The sequence below is a fragment of the Homalodisca vitripennis genome, unplaced genomic scaffold, assembly GCF_021130785.1.
Source record: "Homalodisca vitripennis isolate AUS2020 unplaced genomic scaffold, UT_GWSS_2.1 ScUCBcl_2135;HRSCAF=6587, whole genome shotgun sequence".
In the NCBI taxonomy this organism is placed as follows: domain Eukaryota; kingdom Metazoa; phylum Arthropoda; class Insecta; order Hemiptera; family Cicadellidae; genus Homalodisca; species Homalodisca vitripennis.
This window is the reverse complement of record NW_025778262.1, coordinates 431-20,913: the sequence shown is the minus strand read 5'-3', so window position 1 is coordinate 20,913 and position 20,483 is coordinate 431. Positions and strand designations below refer to the sequence as shown.

At 32.3% G+C, this 20,483-nt stretch overlaps 1 protein-coding gene across 1 annotated transcript; it reads right to left on the bottom strand.

Moving 5' to 3' along the window:
- Window positions 1-687: 687 nt before the first annotated feature.
- LOC124371856 (GTP-binding protein GEM-like) lies at window positions 688-19,705 on the bottom strand (the record flags this gene model as incomplete). The annotated part of the gene is given in 8 exon segments (XM_046830222.1): window positions 688-2,908; window positions 3,901-4,048; window positions 4,699-4,891; window positions 9,140-9,237; window positions 18,463-18,535; window positions 18,537-18,685; window positions 19,513-19,525; window positions 19,527-19,705. Coding segments are annotated over 8 exon segments (968 nt in total), but the record flags the coding sequence as incomplete, so codon positions are not given.
- Between the last annotated feature and the right edge of the window lie 778 nt (window positions 19,706-20,483).

Genomic DNA, 20,483 nt, shown 5'->3' with positions numbered 1-20,483 from the left:
AAAAATTGAAAATTATTTATAAAGATTAAAAAAACTTTATTTAACGTGAAAATAAAGTCACAAATTGAAAAGCAACATAATCTGCATTATCCCTGCTATCGAGTCTATGGAAGATTATATTAATATATTTTAGCAAGTACGTATCTTAAACTAATTAGTGTATTGCATAGATATACAAGTAGATTATAGGGGCAAACATTAAATTCTATCAATTCCAGGTTACTCAAGCCGTAGAATAAACGGTTGCATGGTCCCAATTTTTAGAAAAAATGTATTTAAAATTATTTTCTAAGAAAGATAGCACACAAGAGTCGAAGTATAAAAATTTAATATTATACAAATACTGTAAATATTGCTAAAAATGCAATTGATTATTTTATATGACTCATCTGAACTAGAAAAGGATATAAAACAATGTTTTTGTTTATTTAGGAGTTAATATTTCAATCCCGATTGAATTTGAGTTTTTTTAAAAATCATCTTCTTAACTTAACAAAATCAAAAGTGTATTTATGATTTAGTCTTATAGTTATATTTATAGTTGATGTATGTAATTATAAGTGTTATACAAATATAATAGTATATACATAATATATTTCTTAAAAATATAACAATTAATCGTCAACTAATATTATATAGAGGATTGTTAGTTGTTTAGAGACTGTTAAAATAATATTAAAACAAAGAAACTGTTTAATGAAAAAATATAAGTTAATGTAATATAATAATACATTTTGTAATATTTTACAGTGACACTAGGCTGATAATCTACATACGAAATATACATATATTATATTACAGTTAAGTTGTAACTTTTCACATGAAATATAACACAATATCATAATAATAACAAAACACATATACACAATATTAAGTCTGCACAACAATTAAATATATGTTTTCGGAAACAACATTTATATATTTAGATGTATTATTCTTAAGGCACGGCACTAACATTAGATTGAAACGGAAGTTATGTAAAGTGTGTTATAATATGAAAATAATATTAACTGTGTAGCAACATTGGAATACAATATTTTTAATAACGTGTGAATTGAATAATACACTGCATTAATGTAAAGACATCTCTATAAAATTTATAGGTTCTAAGAGATTGAAGTAGAAAATTAATGTAATTACCAATAGCGTAGATTTTTGCGAATTCTACAATGGTGTTATAAATTTGTAAAATTTATTGGCTTTTCAAATACCTAAGACACTTTAACCGTACAAATACTTCTTTTAAATAATATTTTTCTATTGGTTTAGCTGCAATAGCATGTAAAAATATTAATTAATTTAAGGGGCTGTAGCAAAAATTAAATAATTATTGCTACAGACAAAACTACTGCACACCATTGTTCGACATAGCAATAAATTTTCAAAATATAACCATTTCTGTACTAATAATATTTATTCTAATGTTTTATGAATGCTAATTTTGTGCCACCATCGTAAAACGGAAGACTATAAATCTTAACAATAAAATGTTATTCGATATTTGGTATAACGATTCAAATAAAACGTGAATCGCAATACTTTACACACTAATATTTCATTTTGCCTTAAGACTTTTATCGTAGAAAAATTCTGGACAATACCATTTTGAAAGTAATAACTAGTTATTATTTATAAGAACCAAACAGATAAACTTGTTCTACATACTGCCACCAGATGTTTTACAAGGCAAAAAGCTTAGGAAAGCTTGTGTTACTAAATGTTTCCATTTTGTTAATTTTAAATGTTAAAATTAAATTAGAAAATGAAGCAATACTGAAGAAGACAAGAGTTTAAGCTAATTGACCCTGCAGGTAGTAGGGTGGAAATCTCATTACGATCTTTCTGACTTTTTTAATAAATAGTAGTAGTATATGTTTTATTATTGCTTGGTTAAATTTGGAGGCAGTCACAGCTGACGATTAGAAAACCTACCTAACGTAAATACTAACTTAAAGTTTAGGCGAAGTTAAGAGTAAAGTGTGAATGGACACTTGTACAGTTTGATGAAACATTAAATTATAGTAACAACAGCAATTGTTTAATGTTGAACTCGCAATATCTCTTTACTTAGAGTGCGTTGCGAATTTGTTGTATGTAAGATTATTGGCTTATGAATAACACATGGCAGATGTCTTTTAATATTCATAGGCTAGAACCCAATATAAAAATTTGATAATTCTAAAATAAAAATACTATTCCCTTTGATTGCAAAAGTAAAACTAATAATATGCAATAATTTGATTGCATATCTTATAATTACTGCAGATGTGGATTGTTTTAATCCACGATATACTACAATCAGGTATGAAAGTATTCACCTGCATCATGATTCATGTTGAATAATAAAATGTTTACTAAGTTGAAAACGTGGCGTATATTTATAAAGATTCATACTACGTTACTTGAAGGAAATATTAGCCAGAACGTGTACAAAAAATGCAAAAGTATTGCACATATTAGGTAACTAGATGTTTCTTAATTGTTACTTCAATGTATCAGAAATTAAAATTGGATTAATAAAGACACTTCGCTTAAAGACAATTTTACGCATTTGTATTTAATTAATATTTTATAAATAAACATTAATTTAACTTATTTAATAAATAATAACAATATGAGTTTTTGAGTACTAGATCCTGACTATGCCTCAACTTTCTTGGCTTTCAATTCATAACTGTATCAATTAAATGTATTTACCTTAAATATAAAATATTTTAAATATATAACAGTTACTATGAGTTCACAAGTGTCCATCCAAACTCTGACTAGCAAGTTTAAATACCCTGTCCCAGTTTACAGGACATGAAGATTCTCGCAGTTCTTAAACTTAGAATCCTCCTTTCCGAAGATCCAGGTGAACATTTGACGCGCTTTCATGCTGGCTCTGACCACACCTCTACTCTTGTACCTGGGTCACAAAATTGGTAGCTCTTTATAAAAATGCAGTATCACATTAGTGGTATACAATTCCAAAATAATTTAGTGAATTTCACATAATTCACCAGAAACCGTTAGAATTCTCTAGGATACTTAAATTAAAAATAAGAATAATTAGGTTTCTCCATTAAAGTAGCATGATATTTTAAAATAAACTTTTACTTAAACATATGCTAATTTTAAATTTAATATGCATTTTAATATCAGTTGAATAAAACCCTTTTAGTGAGTGTTCAAAGGCCCTTTACTTAAAGTTTCTTGGTGCGTAAAAGAAATCTATTGCATCTGGATTACAATCCGTTTGAACTGTAAAAACCATGCTAATAGTCATTAACAGTACTTAAAATGACAGCAGTTTATGATGATCTTGAGCATAATTTTTTTTGTCTGAGATAACGTACACAATTCATATTACAATCGATTAGGTGGTTAAATAGTTAATAATGTGTAACATAACAGTCTTTTATATGCATGGATTAAAATAAAATTTGTAAAAATTGGGAATTATAACAAAACTTTGTTACACAGTTACATATTGTTTTAGTCATATTGGAAATAGAAGCAGGAAATATTTTTTATAAGAGGTCATTCGTAGAAGAACATTATTTTAGAAAATAAATTTCGTTACTGATTCGCTGTTGTTCACTTATAGACCGGTGTACCAAATTATAGATTTTTTATATCTCATACTGTACCGATTTCTTGTTTTTGGGAATGGCAAAAGTAGGGCTATAATGAGATGGGCCTTTTGTAACAAAAAATATTAATTAACCCATCAATGCTCTTGTATTGTGAAACAATTAACAACTAATTAAGATTGAAAGTTATCGCTGTTAACAAGTAAATAACAATAAAGTAACTCCTCAAAAGGAAATCCCTTGATCATGAAAAACACTCTGTCAGCTTTAATTGAGGACCGTGGTACCCTTCGTACTTAGACAGTAATTCTGTATTGTTATTTACCAGTGAGATCCGCTTTCACGGTCTGCGCATGCTCGCTTCATTCGGATCTGGTTGAGGATACCCACAAGAAGCTCATCCACGTTGTGGTTGATCCCGACTGAGATCTCTATGAATTTTGCACGGTACGTGCATGCCAGGCATTTACCATCTGTAACAGACACAATAACACTCTGTTCATAACTCAGTCTTGGTGGGAAGGGTTGATTGAATCCGAATTTTAAGTTTAGCTCCAGTTAACCTTCCTCTTGGTGAAACGCCTGGAATCTAAATAATTTTGAGCTTCCTTGTCGCCGTATTTGTTATCTCTTCAGACTGCACTAAGAGGAACGGAATTGTAGCTAACTTCAACATTCACAGCACTCTGTTAGTAAATTGATCATCACCGTGTTATGTGTTGCACTAGTTAAATTACCAAGTAAATACTCCATTTTAGGCACACTAGGAATCAAGATAAAAAATCGGTCTATCTTGCAGGTTTATACTAAACAATCCAAACAACCCAATATATTTTATTATTGAATTAGTAAAAAACCATAATATAACATGTGAACAGATAAAGAAACATACAATTTTAAGTATTTATCAAACTAGAGTGACAGTTTTTGCGCAAATAATAATAATAATTAAAGTAATATTATTTATTGCACGAAACAATTTACAATAATTGGCATGAATGATGAAAGCAATACGTCACATTTCAGTTTGTACTTTAATAGCTTACTGTGATAACGTGGTTCCAAAAAGTTGGAATTATTTTTATTGCTACTAAAATTAATACTTTGCTATGAGGTCACTGACCTTGAGAGGAAACGGCTCTACTCCTGACTAAGTCGACCTTGTTAGCTACAAGAATGGCGGGTCGCGCCCGCAGCAGGTCGTAGTCCTGGAGCCGCCCCATCTCGTCCTCCGCCCTCTGAAAACTCGCCTTGTCTATCACAGAGTACATCACGACGTAGGCGTCCGCGGGGGCCGAGGTCTTGTCAACCTCTCCCTGTAACACAAATGCACAATAGGTTGAATGACTCCTGTTTGGTCCGGATGGTAATGTACGTATAGTATATGTTTCCAAATAATGACATCTGAACAAGGGGAATAGAAACTTCACTAGTCATTGTCTTCATGAAAGAAATGAATGAATGAATTTAATTCCAGCAAGTTTACATGAAATACACTAAAAAATTACAATAGTAATGCACTAAACAGAATTATTTTGAAAACAATAGTTTTACTAGTTATCTAGCTAAGATATAACTTATATAATTAATAAGGAATAGAGTCCTGCATGGGCATTCAGTCTGTGCGCAGGCTTTAGTTGATCGTCCGCCACGATAACTTAAAATGAAGAACTTGACATCTTTAAGAGCATTTAATAGAATGTACTAGAATTTTTAACATAAAATTTATAATTTAAAATAAAAGAAAGAAAAACACGATTTAATATGAGAACTGGCTTGTTATGCTTTGTAAAAAATTAAATTAGTATTATTTTATCTATAATAATGCAACGGCATCACATCATTGTGCTTGGCTCAGGGGAGATCAAGTCAGCATGGTTCTATATAATAATAGTATAGTAGTGTGTGTGTGTGTGTGTGTGTGTGTGTGTGTGTGTGTGTGTGTGTGTGTGTGTGTGTGTGTGTGTGTGTGTGTGTGTGTGTGTGTGTGTGTGTGTGTACTAATGTAGCGTCTAGTTTGAATGGTAGTGTAGTAGTAGTAGTAGTAGTAGTAGTAGTAGTAATAGTAGTAGTAGTATGGTTTAGTAGTAGTATAGTGGTCTAGTGGTCGGGTGTAATATTAGAAAGTGCCTGAGGATGGGTGGTGCAGGTCAGGCCGCTCGGTAATCTGCAGATATAATGGACTCTGCTTGTGTGATATCTAATTGGATTAGCCATTATTTCACTCTATTTTTGAAAACAGGTATAGAGGGTGGTGCAAAAAATTGCAGCTATTATGATGAACACAAATATTTCTATATATAATATTGGATATATAAAAACGGGGTTTTTTTGTAGAATACTCTTTACGTAACTGTAAAGTAAACAGTCCTTACATTATGCGCATATCTAGTATCATAATGGTGCTAGTAGTATCAGGCGGGCCGCTTGCAAGGACAGGATCGCTCAGCGGTCACCCATCCAAGCAGCAACCACACTCGACGTTGCTTTATTCTGTTATCTTGCGATAACCGCTGTACCCGCTACACTGCGCCATTGGAAAAGTGATAATTATTCTGAGCAAGATACTGATGTTTGACATTATTATCAGGATGATTGATTTAGCCAGCCAGTAAGCCGTTTTTGCGTACACGACATTAGCTTGCGTGCCTATTTGTCAAGGTTAATATGACATGTTCGTACAGCACTTGTTTTCTGCATTGATCTGTGAATTTAGTATTCAGGTCAGAGGTGGATCAATGATTCGATATGAATAATTTCTAATCTCATTTGTATCGTTGTTGAGAGTCAGTTCTGTCTTTTATTTTTCAATGAAATGAAATAAAGGTATACGGTGTTGCGAAAATGAGAGTGAGAAAAGTTGTCATCCACTTAGATTTAAAATATGATTTGATAGCATTATATCCTATCTACGAAAAATAATCTAACCTGAACAGTACGTCTGTTTACTAAGATAGCCAGCTTACTAAAACAGTGGAAGGTGGTTCAAATCCTTGCTACAGCTGAAATATCGGGAACTAAAGAAGCCTAACACTGGGTTTTGGTTAAATCTGAGAGGATTAGTCCTGAGAATTCATTTAGTTGACCTGAGAATTATAAAAAATTGTTGGAAACACATAAAAGATGAACATAACAAACATTATGGCTAAAATCTAATGATTTAACAACAATCGAAGAGTTTTTGTAGGAATTTTAAAAGATTTTGGCTAGTTTGTGTTTGCTTGAGCACTTGAGCAATTCATGGGAGCCAGAGCTGACATCGTTGACCTATCGAGAACGGAAAAAGTTCGGCGTAAAATTCAAATTTTAAAAGTATTTTCAATATTTTCGAGCTTACGTAAAGTTGTTTAGCTCTCTTTTAAATAATATTAATAATAAGGCATATTAGATGTGACAAATAAACTAGATTTTTAGATAACGTAATTAGATTAATACTTTTAAATCTATAAATTAATTAAGTACTGAGGTGGATTATTTTCAGTTAGAAAATTATACACAAAAATTAATCATTATTACAAAGTACAACGTACGAAAATGTTAGTTTATCTAACGTGAATAAAGAACGTGAATTGCAACAGCTACACATATATCACTTTCAGTGTATGTGCTTAAGCGCATCGTGCCTCCGTGTTCCCAGTTCAAAAAAGTTTCATTCAATTGGTTTTCACAGCAGCGTAGGGGTAAGGCTGTGACTGTCTAGTCGCGATGTCACGGGATCGAATCCTGAGAAGGTCGATAGCAATATAAAAATAGGTTTGGGCCATTTTCGCTTAAAAATTGTAGCATTTTTCTTAAAAACGAACTGGCATAAAAACAAATTTTTTAAAACGAAAAAAAAATTATCCAGAAAACGCTGTGTCAGAAATGCTGTCCATAAACAAGACCAAAAAGAAAACTTTGAAACAGGAGCTGCCCAAATAAGCTATAAATTTCCAGATCTATCACATTGGGTAATGCCCGCAACCAAAATATGCTCAGTAAATACAGAAAGTTTCCATATGATTACAAAGGGTATTCTAGCATACATATATTATCCTATAAAAGACAATTTTCAACTGCTACATACTTTATGATTGTAGAGTTCCCATATATTTTACTCTAGCATAGCAACATATGTGGTAAAGCTTTAGTGTTATTTTTCGAAATATTCCATTGTAATGTTTATCTTGTAAAAACATCTGTGAGGCTCCTCTGTCATTCAAACGTATTTTAATGTGGCCATCCGATTGGTTTAAAATCACGTTATATTATCAAGTTACATGATCTACCATCACTACTACCAACGCCCGATTGCTGGGGATTCTCTTTTGAAACCCATATTAGGGTACGCTCTTATACTGTATATTTCTTACTACATTGTTAAGATATATACTTTATATCAACTCAAGGCTCTGTTGTGCGCAAATTTTATTGGGATATTGTTGGTTTATTTAAAACCAACATATAAACATTTGTCCTGTACATATAAAAATGCAGTTGTCTTGTTTTAACCATGGTTAGTGATTCGCGACAGCAAGAGAACCCAGGTCACCTCAGCTTTCCACTACCTTTCCCATTGGTATTTGACCTGTTTCTAACTAATGCACTCAAAATTGTTGAGTTCAAGTGTAAATTCTCTTTGCCTGTTCATATTAGTGTCTGATAATTGATAATGGTAAAACTGTTTAGTTACCACGGTATAGTTTAAAACCTGACTAATAAAAGAATTTTGCCGTTTGAAAAAATCTCATTTGGAAAATTACTTTTGTTATTCCCTACAATTAATATGATTGTTAACAATAAAATAAGCCATTACTTTTCAATTTAATATAGCTATAAGAACTTCTTTCCAGCAAACTGTGGTTGTGTTTATTTGTTCAAGAGAAAAGTGGTTTTAATTAAAACCGAGAATAGAGTGAGCTATTCCACTCATAGCCCCTTAAAGCACTTCTCATCCAACCCAGTTAGTTACAAAACAATCTTCGTAGTTTATGTTTTGTAATAAAAATCCATTAAGGTTTGTTGTTTCAGCTGAAGTGTTATTTATAACGGAGCATTTCATAAGAAGTTCATAATGTTTTTTTAATAAGATGTTATAAGGCTAATTTAAAATCTCTGAAAATTCTGGTCTTCTGAATACAATAGCATCCTTGTTTTAACGAAAAAAGATACTTTCGCAATTGTTTATATTTTCAATGATTTTAGTGGTCCTAAAAGTATACATAAACATGTTTAAATCAATTTCAAACTCATAATTGTTTTGTCTATAGAAGACAATTTCCACAAAATCTGAGATCTGTAGGCTTCTAAAAAATAATCAGTTTTTATTATTCAAATAATTTTTTAGTGTGTGAAAAATGAGATGGATAGATTAAGTCTCAATACGATTTTATAGCAGAATTTAAACGTTCACCATGTGGAAAATGAGTTTCTTGTATACAAACAGGAAATATTAGCTTCTACTAATTTATTTCTAATCAGAAACTATTAACAAAAGGCATAAATGTACTTTTTATACTTGTTTTATATTACGATATTAAAATATGTAAATATTCATTTACACTATTTTATAGTACAAATTCTACCTTTTCATTCCCAATGTTGATAAATTTAAGCTCAGACTCTTCTCCGTTAAGCATGATACACACCGACTGCTCGATAGTGCCATCTGTCACACCGTCGTCTGAAACAATAAAAATACTGTAATAACAACATCATACATATCGATTGATCGATACTACCATCTATCACACCGTCGTCTGAAACAATAAGATAACTGAAATAATAACATTATTCACATTGACTGCTCGATACTGCCATCTGTCACACCGTCGTCTGAAACATTAAAATAACTGTAATAACAACATCATACATATCGATTGATCGATACTACCATCTATCACACCGTCGTCTGAAACATTAAAATAACTGTAATAACAACATCATACATATCGATTGATCGATACTACCATCTATCACACCGTCGTCTGAAACATTAAAATAACTGTAATAACAACATCATACATATCGATTGATCGATACTATCATCTATCACACCGTCGTCTGAAACAATAAGATAACTGAAGCAATAACATTATTCACATTGACTGCTCGGTACTGCCACCTGTCACACCGTCGTCTAAAACAATAAAATAATTGTAATAAAAACATGATACACATCGATTGATCGATAGTGGCATCTGTCACACCGTCGTTTAAAACAATAAAATAAACTCTAGTAACAACATTATACGCATCGACTGTTTGATAGTGCCATCTTGTCACGCCGTCGTCTGAAATAATAAAATAAGCGTAGTAGTAACATGATACACATGAATAAGGTGAGCACTGAATGAGTATTTAGCCAGTGTAGATCTGATTAATCGTGCCCCTCAATATGCGTACTGGGCTGTCTCATCTACAATATTGCAACGTCGTTAACACAATTTTAGAAATATGGGCTTGATAGAGATGGATGCGTACCGAGCTGCATTATCTAACACGCTATAAAGTCCTCATCAAGAGTTGAACAAGAAAAGGGGTTGTTGGAGGAGGAGTAGAACTGAAGCTGTATTTAGCCAGTGTCAGTCTGATTAATCGTGTGCCTCAAAATGCGTACCGAGCTGCCTCATCTAGCATGTTATAACGTCCATCAAGAGTCGAACAAGAAAAGGGGTTGTTGGAGGAGGAGTAACACTGAAGCTGTATTTAGCCAGTGTCAGTCTGATTAATCGTGTGCCTCAAAATGCGTACCGAGCTGCCTCATCTAGCATGTTATAACGTCCATCAAGAGTCGAACAAGAAAAGGGGTTGTTGGAGGAGGAGTAACACTGAAGCTGTATTTAGCCAGTGTCAGTCTGATTAATCGTGTGCCTCAAAATGCGTACCGAGCTGCCTCATCTAGCATGTTATAACGTCCATCAAGAGTCGAACAAGAAAAGGGGTTGTTGGAGGAGTAGTAACACTGAAGCTGTATTTAGCCAGTGTCAGTCTGATTAATCGTGTGCCTCAAAATGCGTACCGAGCTGCCTCATCTAAGATGTTATAACGTCCCAATAAAGATGTGAACAAGAAAAGGGGTTGTTGGAGGAGGAGTAACACTGAAGCTGTATTTAGCCAGTGTCAGTCTGATTAATCGTGTGCCTCAAAATGCGTACCGAGCTGCCTCATCTAGCATGTTATAACGTCCATCAAGAGTCGAACAAGAAAAGGGGTTGTTGGAGGAGGAGTAACACTGAAGCTGTATTTAGCCAGTGTCAGTCTGATTAATCGTGTGCCTCAAAATGCGTACCGAGCTGCCTCTTATAAGATGTTATAACGTCCCAATAAAGAGTTGAACAAGAAAAGGGGTTGCTGGAGAAGAAGTAACGCTGAAGCTGTATTTAGCCAGTGTCAGTATAATTAATCGTTTGCTTTAAAATACGTACCGAGCTGCCTCATCTAGCATGTTATAACGTTATCATCAAGAGTTAAATAAAAGGGTGTTGACGGAGAGGGGGGTAGTACTGAAGCTGAACTGAGCTGGTGACATTCCGTTTAATCGAGTGGCCCCTAACGCTTTGGTAAACTAATTTTAGTATGATGTGTTGGTCTGACACTATGACTGTGGCAGTGTAAACGTACTATTTATTGGGATAAATAGAACGTTTACGTCTGGGGACGTTATATTAAATTGATGTCCAGATCTAAAATATAGCTTGTCAACAGGGACAAAATTTATCTGTGTAATTTATGAAATGGTAATAAATAAGAATTTTATTTACCTGCCTTATCGATGTCTGTTAGTGGAGGAAACACGTGTATGAATTAATTCCACGTAAGAAACGCGCTCAGTTTTAGTGTCACGTTAGTCGTAAAACTCCAGTTTACCGGCGTGTCACTGAACACTCTCACGCAGTCAAATATTGCCTTATTAATGCAATGTTTTAGTACATGTACGTAGGATTGCCTGTTCTGCAAGAATTAGTTTTATCGTTTGCAAGTAAACATCCCTTTATGGAAAATGAAATATTATTGGAAATAATGGTTCATTTCTTATTATCAAGAAACCGACAGGGATTTAGTGAAATCCATCCTGTCTGTGGGATAAATATTCATATATGGTCCCCCAAGCCATTTAAATGGGTTCCTCATTGGTCCAAGAGTAGAAATAAGGGATTGTTACTTGAGGGACAGTTAAGGTCACTAGAGATCGCCAACAATGATCTCCACGGTCGGTCAATTTCCCTCTACTCCCTTTGCCCACAGAAGTCAATAAACAAGGTAGGTCAATGACCTTAAAAGGTCAAGGCCATCAACCAAGGTCAAGGTCACAGCCTCAGGTCACTGAATGCGGCTTGGGCTGTACTCAAGGAACAATTTATTTATATATTTATACTACCAAGAAAAAAACATCTGGCTGCCCACTACCTCTTTCATAACGTAGAGTCCTTCTGGCTGATGCTATTGGGTTTTAGTTAATGTGTTACGTTTATACAAAGTCAGGATGGTGAGAAAATCCTACAGGTTTATCTACAAAATATCACAATGGAAGATTGAATGGGGTTATTTAAATACTGTACGTATCTTTACAATGATAATGCTTACACTGTTACGAAACTCTCTTAATTCAGGCAGATGGTTTAATAACTTTGGAGTCCAAAAGTCTCAGAACATATATGCGATCTGAAAAACAGAGACAACTTCTAGAATAGGCTAAATAAGTTTACTCAAACCAAAGTAATGATCAGTATTTGTGATCCTCGGTGCAGCGATTTTAACAGATCACAGCTCCAAAGATTGAGCTATTTGACAACCAAGAATTTTGAGTTATGAAACCCGGGAGTTTAACACTTTGACAATTTGGTAACGATACAGGTTAATGAATCTCAATTAAGAGCTCTGATACGGAATACTTAACGGTAAAATTATAAAGAAGTAGTACGAAATATGACGTGTCAACAAAATTTTCTGAGGTTGAATGCAAGTTTTTTGCTCATTTCACTCTAGAAATGTGTTCAAGACAGACAGAAAATCTTACAGTAAAGACATTGTCATATCCGTCCAGCGGGATGATAAAAAATTGCGCGTCTAATGATTGAAATTTTTATTGAGCTTAGCAAAATTCCACGGATGAACATGTACGATCATATAACTCACTTTTTTCTATCTAGAAATGTAGTTTTTGCAAAAAATTAAAGTTTACAAATGGAACGTTTTTTATAATATCTTCTTGATAGTTATGTTAAACCTCTTATATTTAATTGGCATATAGTTATTTATACTCATTTTGTTATAACTCCATGTCTAAACAAGTTTATTGGCCTCTGAATTGTTTAAATAGTGGACATTGTGTAGGTAAAAATTAAGCTCTTTAATTCTTTAAGATTGTTCTTCTTGAGATATCTTGCCAGAAAGATACATTCACATTTTACAAAGTTAGGCAAGGTTACGCTGATATCAAATATCGTCTCCAAATTTTAAAAGTGACTTTCCAGTCTATTATATTTATTTTACCGTATGAATAAACGTAATGTGTGAATAAGTCACATGTTAAAACACTGTTCTCACCTTTTTCATAAATTTATTTATTTCCAGATTTTCTCGTTGCTAGTAGGTTTGCTCATAAGACCAATATAAAAATTTTCGCTAACGCTCAGCCAATTTGCATGGAGTAACATGCATCATTGTCGATATTTCATGTATAAAAATGAAGATTCAGGCAAAATTTCAAGTCTATAAAAGATAATTTCGTTGTTGTTGTTTGTGGAGAGACGGAAATTAAATTTTTATAACCCCTTGAATAATAGCTTCGCCAAAGCTTAGCCAGTGAAATTATTAGATTCTAGAAAAAGGAAGCTTAAAATTAATTAAGATGAGAATTATTACTCTAATTACAAAACAGATTTAAAAAGTGACTGAACTATTTATACTTAGAAAAAAAACTAAACATATAAGGTATTAAAATTGGTTTTCTGTGAATCTAAATAAAAAGTGTTAAATGAAATATGTTCCGAACATATAAGATAGTTTATTCCCTTACAAGGATATAACGACCAAGAATAACGGTTAAGTTTCTTTTAATAAGTTGACAAGCGCGACGTCATGTTTACAGTGTCATCACTTGTTTTCAAAACTTCAAAATGAAGTTACTCTTTTTTGTGTTTCTTGGAGCTTGAAAGAACTTCAAACACTTTAAAAAGCAAAATATTCAGCCTTTAATTTCCTCTTCTTCCTCTGTCCTTGGAATAATATTCTATTCAGCAGTTTACCTAATTCACAGGTGCCTTGATTCAGTTTGTCAAAGGTAAGGCTTTTACCACAAGGTATGAATACTTTCGTCGGAACACTTTTAACATTCTTTTTCATTCCAAGACGTTGTTGCGTTAGAAAATTATTTTCACTTTAAATTGCCTTTAATAAATCCATTAAGCTTGTTTCTAACAGTTTATTAGATTACATGTTAGTGATGGTACTATAAGGCAAGAGTGCACTGAAGTATGATCACAGACTTTAAACATTGACTCCAGTCTGTTATATTTTATTTTTTCTGTATAAATAAAAGAGCCAATTGTTGCAATATCGTATGATTTTACAGTTCGTTTGTAAAAGTTTGTTTAAAAATTTACTTATTCAGTTGTTTTCTGATTTCCATCATGGTTATTCATAAGACCAATGTGAAGATATTCGCTAACGCTCAACCAAATCCCATGGCTGACATGCACCATCATCGAACTCGGTGTTGCCGTTATAGAAACGAAGTTCATTCAAAGGTTTTTTACATTTATGTCAGTTGATTCTTAAAATGTTGTTCGGAAAAATAGACAGATAGAAAGTCAGACATAATTGAAATTTTCATAGTCCCTCGGCTTCGCTAATCGTCAGCCAATATAGATACATGAAATTGTATTATTAACTACCGATACTAATTTTTTGACGCTACTATTACAAGTTAGCGTCATGTCATAGGTAATCTTAACATGAAATAATAAATAATCCTATATATGTTTGTGAAGATGTTTGGATGTCTCAATAATGGATGTTTGATAATTAATCGCGCAAAACCTTGCGAACTGATTTAAAGGAAATTTTTCATGTACGTTACTTATATAGGAATCAAGCATAGAAATATTTTTATTTTGAGTACCACCCACAATAATTCTGAACGACCATTATCTGGTCATGGGTTTAACATAAACAAAAACGTTTAGGAAATTGATTTAATCTAAAAGAAATAATTTAGAAACAAAAGCCTCAATATATTGTCTGTCGGGTATAAAGCAAGCTCAAACTTGCCGTTCCTACAAGCACAAATCCTGCAATGCAAGCCACTCACAATTCTGTGTAACAATTCAACTTCATAGTATGTTTATTAAAATTTCACTTTTATTTTGATGCTTCATATTTTCTTATATTTCGTTGTAGTTTGAAATCAGTCTAAAAAATACATTATTTGTTTAATGCTGCAATATATTATTCAATTAATTCATTTCGTTTTTAAATTGTTGTGGTAAAAAAACAGGCATATCATGATGTGAAACTTTGATATATATATATATATATATATATATTTTATATATATAATTATATATATATATATATATATATATATAAGGTAATGTTTTGTGTTCATCGGCCACGCATGTATTTCAAATATTCTGAAATTAAAAATAGTATTTAATATTTATTTGTCAATTATAAAGTATTTTTATTCAATTTAGTTGAACTGAAAAAGTTTTCCTACTTCCATTTAAAAAATTATAACTTTGGTTTAAATAGCTCAAGTATGGCCGAAACCGTTGGGGTTATTCAGTTAAATACTTTGAGTGCAGATAAATTCGATTTAGTATCTGGTAGATAGGATGTTTATAAAATTTGTTTAACTCTCTAAAACACATTGGCCAAAATCACTCTTCTCCAAACTTAAAGTCCAACTAAATTTGATTATGATCCAAAGAGATTGCAACATCTTTTAGTAGCCATTCCTTTATCTCTAGGGCGTTTTTATACGCATATAGAAGTTTATGCTTAGACGCTCCTATTATTCAGCAGGTTATTGCAGGCGAACGTCATAAGCATTAGTTAGGCAATTTACACAGAATTATGAAATGTTTATTTTAGATTATTTGGCACATCCTGTCAGGAATTGACTGCAAGGGTTACATCAATAGAGTTCCACATTTTGATGATTGTGGTTGAGTCAGCCCTCCCTCAGTCCTCATGAATAAATCATACCGGAGTAAAGAACTCCAATATGAGATGAACAAAATCACAGATGTATTGCAAGGATTCTGATATAACAGCACAAAACACAACGCCTAAGTTCACTAGGTGAATCGAATGTCTTAATGCGGAATAAATATCATAAATTTGACTTTCTATTGTTTACATCGGTGATGCGAGGTCATCCAATTTAGCAATATGTTAGTTTTTGTTATTAATACAGTGTGTATATTACGTGTGCGATATGAAAAAATGCTGTATATTGACTAAAATACCAGTTAATTTTTAATATATGTTAGTACAATTAAGGTGACTTTCATTCTAGATAGTAATGCATTTGACGGCCATCATTAAACCGTTATCTTGGATTTATATTAAGGTCTTGTAGTACATAGTTTTAGTTGGTTTTTCTGTGTATAAACAGTTTTTTGATTTGCATAACAACTGGGCTTTATGTAATAAAAATTTGAAAAAGTGAATGCATTTTCGTCAGTAAATTTTCAACGGACTAATTAAATAAAAAAATCGGTTATACCATAGATTCAAGATGAAATCGAAAGACACTTTTATTTTATTGACACGTACTAAAAATCAACTACAATGATGGTTTTAAAAATTATATTGTCATTATTAAGAAGTTTTATCAATATTTTTCATAAGATATTTCCTATTTTGAGGTGAAGAAAGGAATATCGTATTTAAATAAATGTAATATAATTATAATATAATTACTTTTTTAATATTCATGGTATTCAAACAAACTTTTATGGATCATTACCAAACATTACAACCTTATTTATGTATGGAGGCGAGGGTGATTGTTAGATAAGGCTGATAATTTGAGGAATAGTCATTGCCAATGACCATTGAGGTGCAGTACAGTTTTTTAAAACCAAAACACAGTTACATTTTCGTTTCAAAAATATAGATAAAATTGGCTCTAAGTGTTTATATGCTTTTGAAGGATACCTACATGTACTATAAACACAAATTTAATGAGAAATAAACACGCGCAATACGTCACTGTGTAAAATAAAACTTAAAAAAGAACGCAAGGCAGTAAGGTGACAGATTTTTCCAACCGTTGTTATCGTTCAGTGATACACAATCATTGTGATGGCTCAATAAACACTGGAAAACCAATAGGATGTCCACACAAGACCCAAGTAGTTTTTAATATACTAAACCTGAATCCAATTTTCTGATAAAGATGGCCGCCGAAAGATCATAACCGGCCATAATGAAAGTAACTTTTGTTTAATTCAGAAATGCTAAAAGTTAATTGGTATTTTTAAATCACAATAAGGGTTTTATAATATTCCATACTTTATGGAGGAAGTGATATTAATTTCATTTCCATTGATTAATGGAAAATCTTCGGAAAAAAACTGCATACTTCACCAACCTTCCTTGGTCAAAAAGACACTTTAAAAAGTAAGGAAATGTTTAAAACATTGGTAAAACATAAAGTAAAACACATATTATATAAATTAGAAATATTTACAACGTTTTTCCCAAAAGCAGCAGATATACTTTGAAACAGACCAGAGACCATATTGATATTATATATATATATATATATATATATATATATAAAATATATATATATATATATATATATAATAAAAGTTATGATAGAGTTGAAGGGATAATTGATCAATAAACTAGCTGAAAAAACCGCTTGAAGAAGCATTGAGACAGATCTCAGTTTATAATAAAAAAACTTTTAAACAATTTTAATGATTTAGAGTATAATAACTACAGTATGAACACAATATCCTCTACATTGCAGGAGATGTATATACCAATAACATAGTAAGAAGAGACGGATTACACTAAAAGCGCAGACAAAAGCTAATTGACAAATTTAATCCGTGGCAACAGCGTTACAGTACGGAAAATTGTATAACCTTCTAAGTTGATTGTAGTTGAACGCTATGCCAGTGTTAAGTGTATAACATAACTGAGATGTCGATATAAACGTGCAGTGTATAACAACTCCAACCATGTGAGAATAGTGTTATCCATGGGTAATATAACATTTCCAAATGGATTGCTTATTTTTTAACAAGAATATAACATACATTTGTGCAAAATCGCGTAGTTACAAAACAGAAATTGCACATAATATGAAAGTGTTATGTAATTTTATCCCAAAGCAGGAAAATTTTCATGTTATGTCTAATCTTGATCCAATTTTTAGCCCTAATTGTCGCGTATATTGCACACATTTTTAAAACTAAATCTTATGTTATTCACTTACAACTCGATCAATCCAATCTATTCTTAGCCTCAGGTGTTTAGCTCGATCACGGCATTGTCAAAGGCATACTAAAGTAAGTAAAAACACAGTGCAGGCCTACACATACAAACATATATCAAAATAAACTGCAAGCGAAGCCGCGGGTAATTGTGATTATATTTCGTTTGGAATATCAGAAAAATCAAAATAAAGGTATAAAAAAAATATTTATTTATTTTAACCTAAAACCTCCGAATGATGACTTTAGTTGATTTAAAACCTGACGTACATCTTAACTTGGTAGGGATAGCACATGTGAGTCATCAAGTCATCCTGAGCTACAAAATTGGGGTTAAATACAATTTCTAAAATACTACCTATTTAACGTAAACAATCTTTGAGCAAGAAAATCCTTCTGTAGCATATAACTCGTCAAGAATGAACTAATTAATGGGATCTCCTCACCTCTTGTGCGGTCGTAGGCGTTGATACACTCCGAAGTCATGAACTGGCTGACAAGTGCGGTCTTGCCGACTCCCAGGAGCCCCCAGCATGGCTACCCGGTAGCTGACCACCTCTGGACTAGGGACAGGGGAGAGAGTGGCAGGCTCAGGGCAGGGGCTCGGCGGCAGGAGGCTATTACTGCGAGACCTCCGCCTCCTGAAGGAGTCGCCCCGGTTCACCACTCCTATAGGAGTCAGGCATGAGATCGTACATATACCCGTGTTAAAACCTTTAAAAATATATTAAAAGCTTTGGAATGTATCACCTCTTGATAACAATGGAAATCATATCTACAAAACGCTATTAAACTAGTTATAGGAAATCACTTCCAAAACAGCTATTTTGGCAATAGAAGATTAAAAAAAAAAAAAAAAAAAAATACTATGAGATTATAAGGAAAAAATACTGAACAAAAATATATTTTTAGACCAAGTAAAAATGAAAAGAGTATTTGTACGAGAGTAATATAAAGGTAAAAAAGAAAATTTAGTTTTTAAATCATACATTAAAAAAATAAAAAGCGGTTACTCATATAAATAAAATAAAAAAGACATTTAACTTAATGATGAATACATTGTGAAACATTATAACAGCGTATTGTATTAAACAAGGTGCAAGAATATCTAAGAATGGTCATAAATTACTTCTCGCAACATAAAAGGTAAATCTTTCCAACCAAAAAGAGAACTATCAATATATTTTGTGTAAAAGTTTATAAAAATAAAAAATGATAGAGAAAAAACTTCTTTAAACGTTTGTTCAAAGATCTCGCTCACAATAAACTTTTAATATCTTTAAATATAAATAAGAGTATCTTAAAATTTGTCTTGAAATAGCTCTAGCGATATTCCTTCATGAAACCTTTTCAAATGAAACCGAGTGAAAAAGCTTAAAGTTTATAGTCTCCTAACTTTTGCTGGTATTTATGAATTTATTTAATTATTTAAAGAATACAGTCAACTTCGTAGGACTCAACTTTAGCTCTGATTCTGAAATATTATTTGGACCGACCTTTACTGGTAAAAACTGAATGAGCGGAGCCTGTAAGAATCTTCATCCTCCTGTTCTTGTTGCTGCTGGTGTCGGTCAGGCACATCGAGGAAGGCCGTTGATTTCCTCTGGTAGACTGAGTTGACTCTGCGCTGTGTTGATCCTTTACGTCGGAAGCCTCCTGGACTCGGAGACTCTGTACCTCCCGTAGACACTGCAACACAAGGAACAGGGGTTGACGTACAGATTTGATATCTCCTACTCAAACTTATTCCAGGTAAGCTTTGATAAATTCAGACAATTTAAGGTCAGTTTTGAGGGTAAATATGACGCTAAAGAACTATCCTAAACTATATTATTGGTTATTTTGGAAGGGGATTGGTTTGGTTTGCATTACAAAAGAAATTTGTCCGATAAAAATAGTTTGAATTTTCAAGTATAACTGAAAATATCAGGACATGGATAAAGAAATTGAAGGCAGTAGTTACTTTGGACTTTCGAATTTCGTAGTATTACTTTCGAATTGAAAATTAGGTACAAAAGTGCTGCAATTTATCAAAATATGACTGAAAACAAAAATGTATACTTCCTTTTATTTTAGTTTTTGGAAAATATATTCCCAAATGTACAAAAATTCGTTATGTAAGCAAAACAGAATACTCTATACCGAAATTATCACTTAAACCCTATTTTGGGTTACACAATATGTACACTTCAGATTAAGCAAGATATTGGAAATATGAAAATGGGGATATTCTTTTACATCGGGTCTTACAAACGAATTAAACTATCACATCTAATTTTAAAATAAAATATTCATATTCGCAATGGGGTAAAATAAATAAAAATAATAGAGCAATGTTTTGACTAATGCTAACGTTTACACGTAATCAAGTGGGGTGTGTCATTTTAAAATTTGTTTTTAGGATTGTAACTTACAACTGAAAGAGGAACACGATTTACCACGTAAGTTTAATATATATATATATATA